Here is a 10,078-nt window from a genome sequence, read left to right as displayed (position 1 = left end):
GCACATTCACATTTTGGGAGGGAATTCCCTCTCCCGTCTCAAGTCTGGTGAGATGCTTCTGTCTCTTGAGGCTTAACTACACCCTTACGATTTCCCTAAAACCACAAACAGTGCTCTACTCATGACTGACTGTGACCACAGAGCTCCCAGTGAAGGCGCAGGCACCAGCCTGCCAGAGGACAGAGCCTGGCTTCTCACCCCATGGGCCTGGCCCACCTTCGCTGCTTACAAAGGGTCTGAATGGAGGTGCTGCCTGAGGCTGACACACCCTACGTGACAGCACAGGGGGGTCTTCTCCGACTGCTGAGGGGCAGGGCAGGAGTACAATGATACGACTTGTTTTTACAAAGCAGTGCTGTTTGTACCAAAATATTTAATGAATATGCTGTTAAAATAAAACCAACAGAAGAAATAGTAATACAATTTTACTGGTTTATATTGCAATTCATAAAGTTAACACACTGTAACTACCCTAACACAATGTCCACACACCTAGTTTTAGATGAGCTTACAACTGTTTTGGTAACTGAGCAAGACACACAAGTGGTGGGGGGATGGTGTGCGAAGTAGGGGCTGCCCCTGGTTACCTCCTCGTCATCCCCGATGACCTCAGCAAGTGTCAGTACCGCCAACAGGAAAAGATACAAAACAGCCCATGTGTCTACATACAAACCAGCACCTCTGGCCACCAGCTACCTCCACGCCACACGAGGACGAGGAACCGTCTGCAGGACAGCCTGTCAGTCAGCACATCACCATATAAATTAAAGTCTTTAAAAAAAAAGGTGCTAAAACCTGCATTCCATGTTTTGAAGTGAGAGTTTGCAGCCCCCGTGAACCCCACCCAGGGGGCCCAGCAGGCAGCGACGCGCACACAGCTCAGGGCCCGTCTCGCGCACACAGCTCAGGGCCCTTCTCACGCACACGAGCTGCTGGGCAAAGCCCCTGGGCTCCCGAAGTGAGGGAGCTGCGCACGGCGCTCCCAGCGGCAGGAGGAGGCAGAGCCCGGCAAACCCAGAGCAAAATCAAGTGCCCAAATAACCACATCATTAAGTTGTGCAGATAGATCAGTCCTAGTCTGGGATTTAAACACTGTCATTCGGGGCATTGGGAAAAGGTATTATATACATATATACACACATACACACATGACGCATGGAGCAAAACAGGGTCTGTCCATGTTATGATTAGTCCAGTCTCCCAGTCACCCATCCCAGCCCTGTGAAGTCATTTTGGCAGCTAACACTAAAAAACAACAGGAACCATGAGAGTTGCATAGAATTGATCCGAAACGTGAATGATGCCAAACCCCAAACCTGTGCGCCGTCTAGTTTGACAAGACTAGGTGGCTCCCACTGCAACCACGAAACCCTCTGAAGTTTAAACAAAGTGCTTCTCTACTACCTGGAGGGCTGGCTCTGACGCAGGTGAGATTACTTGAGTTACTGATCCTCTGCCCCAACCTACCCTGCCACAATATATATATATATATATGACGTCTATTAAAAAAATTAAAGGTTTAGAAAAAAACCAACAGCCTGAAAGGATCCCCCACCCCCACTCTGATAGCGTCAGCTCAGCCCCCGGCCAGGCGAGGCCTGGAGGGCACCCAAGGCACCGGGGCCTCGAGTGTCAGGGGCAGCCGTGGGCTCGCAGGCCGGTTAGTGTCAGCAGTTAGGAGAGCCTCCCCCGAGGCTGCCCGCTCCGTGAGCTCTGGTCCAATGACCTGCCAATGTTTCTATGAATCTGACTTAGGTGCATTCTGGTCCTGGGACATGTAACAGAATCACACATCTGGCCAAAGAAGGCAACCAAGGGTGTCGTGTTTTCTGACGGTGTCTGCAGGCCACAGCTGCTCTCAGCACGTCTCCTTCCCTTGAACCCCAGTTGCTGTCTTTATGGAGCTCAGCGTTCGGTTAAACCACGTCTTCTTGGCTGCCTGGACCTCATTCAGGGCAAGGCCCAGATGGTGCTCCAGGTCCTGCAAGAGGAAGGAAGACGACATGAGGGGCCAGCACCAATGACGCCGCCCCCCAGAGCCGTGCCAAGACAGGAATTCAGTCTTTTTACTCTTGAGAGTCCTCTGGAAATTGCCCCAGGTCCAGACTGGCATAGAAAGATCTGGAATGCCTAAAGCTTGGGACTGTTTCTAGTTAAGCCCTCATTTCCTGCTAGTCTACTAAATGAGCATCTCTCTCCTGTCCCCCACCACATACCAGGCAGGCAGAGTGCCACCCTAGCTAAGACTGCATCGCAGATTGCAGGAAGAGCTGTTCAAGTCCCCACTCCCAAGCAGGCATCTGAGACGTCAGTCCCGGCCTGCAGACCCTCCCAGCTCTGCGCCCACCCACAGCCCCTTCCCCACCCTGTGCTGCTCCCTCCCCCAGGAGCGCCCGCTCTCCTTTCTCTTCAGAGCTGCCAGCCCTGTCCACTGACCACAGCTCAGACACTGCTGTCCGGGGGAGGCCTCCCCTGACTGTCCTGGACAGTCCATGAGCCCAGTCTTAGCTCTGCAGCTCCAGCATCTAGAACAGGGCCTGGCAAAGAACGGACGCCCAGTGGATGTGCGTGACGTGGGAGGCCAGGCCCCAGCTTTCGGCCTGAACTGGGTTCCTTGTGCTCAGCACTGGTGCTGATGGAACTAGCCATGCAGTATACGGATGACCAAGATAAGCCCCAATTCCTTCACCAGGAATGGAGGCTCACGGGTAAATTAGGTAGTATGTCCAAAGTCACAAAGCTAGTTAAGTGATGGGAGCTGGGGCCTAAAATCTGGCGTTTATGAAGCCTTCAGACGCTGTGCTAAATAAACCCTTTCTGCGCCTTATCTTCGTCAGTCCTCAGTGCAAGTGATCAGCTAGGGACCCTCATCATCTCCACTTACAGATGAGGAGCCTGAAGTGGAAAGAGGTTTCCGACTAACCCAGGGTCGAAGACTCTGATAGTAAATCTGTTTCAGAGCATGTATCTCTCTTTGCTCCACCAAAAGGCTTCCAAGCTTGACAGACAATTCTCATTATGAGAAAATTCAATCCTTCCAACAGGCCAAATAGTATATAAACATCCACCGTAAATAACAAGTAACGGGCTTCTTCCCATGAGGATCACAGTCAAAGTTTAAGAGAGAAGAGAACCCCAACCCATAAAGGTCATTCCTGGTGCTGCCAGCCCACACCAGGGGGCCCCTCTCACACGGTCGGAGCCCCCCTACGCCAAGCAGAGGCAGCCCTTCGGTCGCAGGCCGGGGCGCGTACCTGGATCTTGCACTCGGCCTCCACCAGCTGCAGCTTGGTCTGCGCCAGCTCCAGCTCCATCTCTCTCAGCTGGTTCTTGAGCGTCTCCTTCTCCTCATCTGTGTCCTCATCTGAAACGTCCTTAGCTGAGCTGCTGCCCTTCACGCGCCCTTCTTTGTTGAAAAACTCTCGGCAGCGTTCACAGTCGTCCACTTTTTGCTGAAATTGAATGTCAGAGGTGAAAACTGGCCCTTTACAAGATGTGAGTATCCTCTTTCCGGGAGCCAAGAGGCGGCTTCTCAGTGGGCCCCTCCAGCTTCTGAGAACCTGAGCTTGTTACAGAAACAGGGGAGTCCAAAAATCCCTGGAGTTTGCGGCTGGGGGATGGGGAGAAGGAAGCAGCTTTCAGAATGCCTCCACACGCCTGAGGCTGGTGGCTGGTGTCTTTCATTATGCAAAATTGCTTGGATGCTTCCAAGGCCTCAGGTTGATGGGAGGGGTCTTGAACCAGGGGACGGTATGGAGAGAGCACACAGAGCCTACGTGGGGTGCTGTGAATGGTCAGAACTGTTGGCAACACCCCCTGCGTCAGAGGACGCAGTCAAGGATATATAGGCAGCTGCGAACACTTTGGGGAGGGCACGCTCTGGGGCAGTCTCCCTCGCTGGCGGGTGTTCGCAGGGGTGCTCTGGAGAAGGAGAGGAGATCCACGCAGTTTACAGAAAGAAGACAGTTTGCAAGGAGGCTGAGAATCCCGGCGGTTTTGTATTGAGAGCTGGAGGGCACCACAGCACAAAAAGGACCTCCCCAATCAGATTGAGTGATTGGCAGCCGCTGGTAAAGCTGAACTGTGTTTGGGAAGTAGGGAAACGGTGTTCCTAAGACTGGCCAGGTTTGGTAGGGGGGAGGCAAGGATATGTGTAACTGTTAAATAAACAATTTTCTTTTCACTCAACTGAAGTATTAAGAGTTGTAATTCTGGCGGCGGGCAATCGGACCCCTAACTAAAGAGCCCATGGGTTTCTTTTCAATTGGAGCAGCCCAGGGGTTCTGTAACAAGCTCTCTGTAAACTGGCAGACAGCGTCTGGAAAAGCCACCTGGCGTTATATGCTGAAAGCAATAAAGGCATTCTGACGTCTTGATCCAGAAATCTCACATCTAGTTGTCTTGGACACAAAAGCGAAGAAGCAGTGACTAGGTAAGATTTACATACAAGGAGTTTCACTGCAGAATGAGAGGCAGGAGAGGGGGATGCGCTACCCAACATCTGGGAGAAGTTTAACAGACTGTGCTGTACTTTTACAGGAAGTACGCAGCCTCTAAAGAAGTTTCTGAGGAATTTTTCATAACATGGTAAAAACGGTAAACGTTGGGTGAACTAGGACACAAAAACGCAGCACAGTACAGTTAAAGTATATACCACGGTTCCTCAGAGTAAGAGGCCACTGACTGTCAGGAACATCGTTTTCTTTCCTCTAAGAAAATATTCTGCCAATGAAACCACAAAAAGCCATTCATGCCCCAATTTCAGAGATCAGAATGTGAAAAAGTGCATCTTCTTAGAATGAATGAAATTTTCTGTTAAACAGCTGCAAAGACTGAAAGACCGCACACCGAAGTGTTGGCACACTGTTGACTGGTCACGAAAAACCTGTGTTCCAAGCCCAAACACTGACTGAAAACGAGTTAACTCATGTTTGCACCTGCATTAGCTTATGCAATTCTTAAATAAAGTATACTGAAGTTTGTTTCATTTTCATATTCACTTAAGAAAAAATAGCCTGTGATATGGGATAGCTTTTGTATAAAATTGATGGTCAACAATGTGTTAACAATGGTGATGTTATCTGTGGGTAATAAAAGCGTGGAAATGTTTGTTTCTTATTTACTCTTTTTTTTAAACCTCACCTGAGGATATTTTATTATTGATTTTAGAGAAACAAGGGGTGAGGGAAATCGAGGAGGGGGTACGGGGGGGCGGGGGCAGACAGACAGACAGAGACATCGATCAGTTGCCTCCCACATTGCAACCAGGGATGCAACCCACAACCTTCTGGTGTATGGGGACGATGCTCCAACCAGCTGAGCCACCTGGCCAGGGCTTATTTACTCCTATTTTCCAAACGTTCTGTCGTATTATTAGTTTTAGAATTAGAAAGTCAAGTACGTTTAACCAACAATGACTGCTGGTTATGAAACACTCCTTGTGATGGAGGCCGGGGTCATCCTGCTCCAGGTAAAATGTTCTTCTGTGCAAACACAGCCATGAGCACAGAACTCTCCCACTTCCCTGTCCACTGAGCTGTAAACGTGTTAGAAAAGCATCTTTCAGTAAACGACTCATCTTAGTAAAATTCGGTAAGTACCGTAACACAAGCACAGCTTAGAGGAAGAAAGCGCCTAATTACTGAAGACCCCAAACTGGCAACCACAGTGCCCTGGGCATTTAAGTCCTCACGGACTTGGCTCCTTATGGCAGCAGAAGGGACTGGCCTCGGAGGGGGCATGTCCCCACTCCGCACACAGTGGTGGGAGCGACCTGTCACACCACAGGCCCTGACCTCTGTGCCCGCCTCAGGCGAAGTCCACTCTCCGGACTCCTGTGCTTCGGCAGCACTCACTTCCCGGGTGAAAGCACCTGGGACCCCGGTGGCGCTTGTTTTGTTGTTTACAGACTATCTAGAGGAGGGTGCCCTACACATTTATAAGGACAGGGCCCTTGTATTTTGAGATCTTGGGGCTCATCTGTAGTCCCCTCCAAAGGAAAGAGGCGCAATACCAGCTGTCAGTTCCTGAGCCAGGCCGTGGCAGGCACCTGTTCAGGTATTGGGCGGGTTTTCTCACTTCTGAAATTAGTACCTCCCTGCCCCTCCCCCACTTCTGCCACCAAAATGTGTCATGCTTATTACAGCCATAAATTGAGCTCGGTGCCGTAACATTTCTTTGGTAAAGAAAGACTTACCCGAATTTTCTCGACTTCCATTTTATTAGCAGTCTGCTGCTTCTCCAATCTTTCACTCAACTGAGAACAAATCTAAAGGAACAAACAGTACCGAATGAGCAGTGCCGCTGCCTGCACCCTGGGGACGGGGACGAGCTCTGCGGTGGCAGCGGGGCCACACTACGCAGGGTGAAGACAGCCTCCCGCAGCCACCGTTGCTCTGGAAGGCTGAGGGCGAGCAGAGGCCCCGCAGGCCGCGCCACCTCTGTGTCCCTTGGCCTAGGCCTTGCAGGGACCTGTCAGCACCCCACTCAGGGGCCACTGGCTTCCAGACACTTGCAGGCTCAGAGGCCAGCGCAGGATCCCAGTGCAGGAAGGGACAAGACCAGTTCAGTCCTTAAAATGCTAACAGCCAGGAGAACTGGGTCTGCACCACGTGACCACACATGACCGTAAGGCCGTAACTCAAATCTGAAAGGCTCCCCGGAACACAGTGTGGCTTCCCTTGTAAGTGCCTAGGTGCACGCTGGGCTCTCCCCACGCCTGGCGCGCCACCAACACCACCCACGGCGGCGATTCCCCTTATTCTACAGTTGAGAGCTGACTTGTCCGTGCCGGCGGCAGAGTCGGGAGCTCTTGGGTGAGGAGGAGACACATTTCAGGTGGACAAGCAGGGCTGCTGGGGAGCGTGGCCCAATTCCAGGGTGCATGGACCCACCTGCTTGTAGTCACCGATGATAGAACTGTTTTTTTTAATCTCCGATTCTGCCTTGTCAAGTTCCCGCCGACACATTTCTTTTAACTGCAAATGATAAAACAGCGGAAGGGAATGTTTTAAGGGAAATATAAAGGACTTTCCAAAAAGTGCCTGACCTAACTCTGGAAGGGCTCTAACTCACCCTGCTTCCTCCCTCTTGGCAGCACTAACCCCGGTTCTTGATGCCAGGAGAGGGAGAGAGAGTCAAAACTTCCAGAAACGCGCAGCCCCCTCACTGGACTGGGCTTCTGCGGCAGGTCTGCACTGGGGACGCGGCACAACCCTCAGACGGCCGAGCGCACCGAGGACGGGGCTCCTCCGGGAACTGGCCTCCGGTTGGCGTAGGAAGTGCCCTGTGGCCCCGCACCTCAGGTAGCCCTGACTGGGACCAGAGGGAGTAACCCTATGGACAAGTGGGGGAGAGGGAGGGGACTGCCCCAGGCACCAGCCCCCAAAGCTCTTCCTAGGGCTGTCGTCTGAGCCCACTGACTGCAGAGCTGGCTCAGGAGGGCCTTCCAGGGTTTGCCCTGCAGTGGAAATGCCAGGGACAGTCAGGGAAGAGCCGAGCCGGACATTCCCATCCGCTTCCCGCCAGCAGAAGTGCTAACCCTACTCTGTGTCCCGCTCAGATGCTGACACACAGGCATTTCTCCTGCCCCGACCAAAGATGGGCTTTGTCCCACTGTGGCCTCCTGTGCTTTAATTATTAAAAACCATTATGCTTTACAGTCAATAAGAGAGGCCTCTGGAGAGAAACTGGAACCAGCTATCTCCGGGTTCTCCAGCGCCAACCATCGAGCTTTCGCAAGACACAGAAGGACCTGGGGGTGGGGGCCGGGTGCAGCCTCCCTTACCTGAGCAGACTCTTCCTCCAGCCGTCTTTTCTCTTCTTCTGCATCAATCAACTTCTGTTTGGTCATAAGCAGCTCCTTATTCAGTGCGTCTGCCTTTTCCTCAGCCTGAAACATTTAAGAGGTGCTGTTACTGAACAAGAATTGAGAACGGGAAGGAGTGTGAATCACCCAGCACAACCCCATTTCAGGATGAAGGGGAAGCTGTGATCCGGAAGGGGAGAAATGATATGCCCAAGATCGCACTGAGACTAGCCTCATGCCCAAGTGCCAGCCCAGTCTCTGGCCCAGAGGCAGTGCAGGCCAGTGGTTAGGAGCACGGTGTTTGGCACCAGACAGCCTGGGCTCAATCCCCATCGCTCCCTGACCATGTGCCACTGGCCAAGGCCCTGAGAGCCTGTCTGAGCTTCAGGCCCTTCATCTGAGGGCTAAAGTGTGGCTAGGACTCAGCACAGTGCCTACCTAGCACAGAGTAAACACCCAACAAAAGGTCAGCTGTCACCACCGCTAATAGTAATAATACATTCTGGTTTTGTTCCTCTGAACTCAGTACTTCCTCTGCTTTGTCAAACAAGTTCTGCATTTCGTCCTCTTTGTCACTTGAAAATGGAGGCCACCTCTTTCCTGGCACTCTGTTTTCATTATCTGAAATGGCCACCCTCCACCCCAGCTTTTTTCTAAAGCATGCAAAGGTCTGGAGAGCAGACCTGTGGGTCCAAGTGAGAATGATATGCGTCCCTGACATGGGACATTCCAAGGGTGACAGAAGAGCGAACCACGGCAGCGTGGCAGAGGGCGGTCCAGGGGACAGGGCGGCAGCTCCCAGTCACCGAGCACTAGATGCAGAGGGTCTCAGCCGGCTTCTTACACACAACTGCCTTTGACACTGGGGGGAGGTTTCCCTGAAATGACAGCTGGCTAATAACACAGTGGGACTGAGCGCTGAGCTCTCTGCTGGACCACAGGTCCTCTGACAAATCTTCTCTGGGGGGGACAGGTTCCCGAGGGCTGGGGCCTTACATGGAGAACCGAGAATGGCATGACATGAAAACTCCACAGGCCATTAATTACTGGCAAACTGTCATGCATGCAATTAAATGGGGTCCTACAGGTAAGGCCTGTCCTTTCTGGGGAATGGCTTACCGTCTCCTCAATGCCCAGGGGAAATCAAAAGGGAAATGAGAAGCAACTGGAGGTAACTAGTGAGGAGAATGAAGTCCTGTTAAAGATTCTATTTTACTTTAACCAAGAGAACAACCCATTACCTCTCCCTTCCGTCCCTTGGACTCCGTTCCCATCTCCCGGGGCACACACCTCTGTTCTCTCACTGACTAGTCATCACCACTGCAGCAGGTGAGGATTCACACTGAGGCTGATTCTAAGAAGTAGGGGACAGCCAGGTCACAGGCTCTTCTAACTCGAGCCTTTGCTGCCCACCCTGACTCCCCAGTCTCTCATGATGCCAAGCACAGCTGGAATCTATGACCAGGTCACCTGACACCAAGCCCAGCACCTGCGCCGTCACTCCAAGCGCTGCCCTCCCCCCTGGGAAGGTGCACAGGACCCTGGAGCAGCCCGGCAAGGGCCGGCTCATGGCGGGACCCATGCACTGCACAGTCCACTCCAGGTACATGCGCCTGAGGATGGAATGCCTGGAGCTAATAAGCATAAATCCAGGCTTCCACTTCCGGTCAGAAAGGACTAACAGGGACCAGATTTACCCTCCCACTATAAACAAAAAGCTGGGCAGAATATATGAAACTCTTGTTTTCAGACACTGGAACAAAAAATGTGGAACCGCGTTTCCTGGGAGAAAGAAAACAAACAAGGTGAGCCCGGCCGCCACCCTGGCTTTCTGCCCAGAGGCACACTGGGGACCAAGGGCACGGTGAGGCGCTCCACAGAGAACAGCCTTGGAGGGGGAGGAGGCAGTCGCGGAGGAGGCTGGAAGCTGGGCGACAGAGCTCCGGAAGCGCTAATGAGGCACGGGAATGGTAAAATGAAATCACGGAGGAAGAAAGGAGAAAAAAGAAAGGCAAATACAACAAATAGAGAACAAATAGCCAGGTGGTGGATTTAAATCCACTCTACAAAGAATTGCATTAAATGTAACTGGTCTAAACATTTCAATTAAAGGGAGATTATCAGACTGAATTTAAAAAGACCCTCCAGGGCCCTGGCTGGTGTCGCTCAGTGGATTGAGGGCCTGCGAACCAAAGGGTCGCCAGTTCAGCTCCCAGTCGGAGCTCACGCCTGGGTTGTGGGCCAGGTCCCCAGTTGGGGGTGAGCAAGGGG

At 52.3% G+C, this 10,078-nt stretch overlaps 1 protein-coding gene across 1 annotated transcript in view; it reads right to left on the bottom strand.

Moving 5' to 3' along the window:
- Positions 1-890: 890 nt before the first annotated feature.
- The window catches only part of RABGAP1 (RAB GTPase activating protein 1), a 147,150-nt gene continuing 137,962 nt past the window's right edge, over positions 891-10,078 (bottom strand). Inside the window, exons 22-26 of the mRNA XM_090274692.1 lie at positions 7,787-7,891; positions 6,894-6,977; positions 6,197-6,268; positions 3,255-3,452; positions 891-1,981 (exon numbers count right to left, since the gene is read on the bottom strand). Coding sequence (XP_090130818.1) covers positions 1,859-1,981; positions 3,255-3,452; positions 6,197-6,268; positions 6,894-6,977; positions 7,787-7,891 — 582 coding nt within the window. The 3' untranslated portion in view covers positions 891-1,858. The remainder of the gene's footprint in view (positions 1,982-3,254; positions 3,453-6,196; positions 6,269-6,893; positions 6,978-7,786; positions 7,892-10,078) is intronic.

The sequence above is a fragment of the Furipterus horrens genome, unplaced genomic scaffold, assembly GCF_987537825.1.
Source record: "Furipterus horrens unplaced genomic scaffold, mFurHor1.1.pri manual_scaffold_4, whole genome shotgun sequence".
Taxonomy (NCBI): Eukaryota; Metazoa; Chordata; class Mammalia; order Chiroptera; family Furipteridae; genus Furipterus; species Furipterus horrens.
Note: the sequence above shows the minus strand (reverse complement) of the source record. Positions and strands in the feature narration are given on the sequence as shown.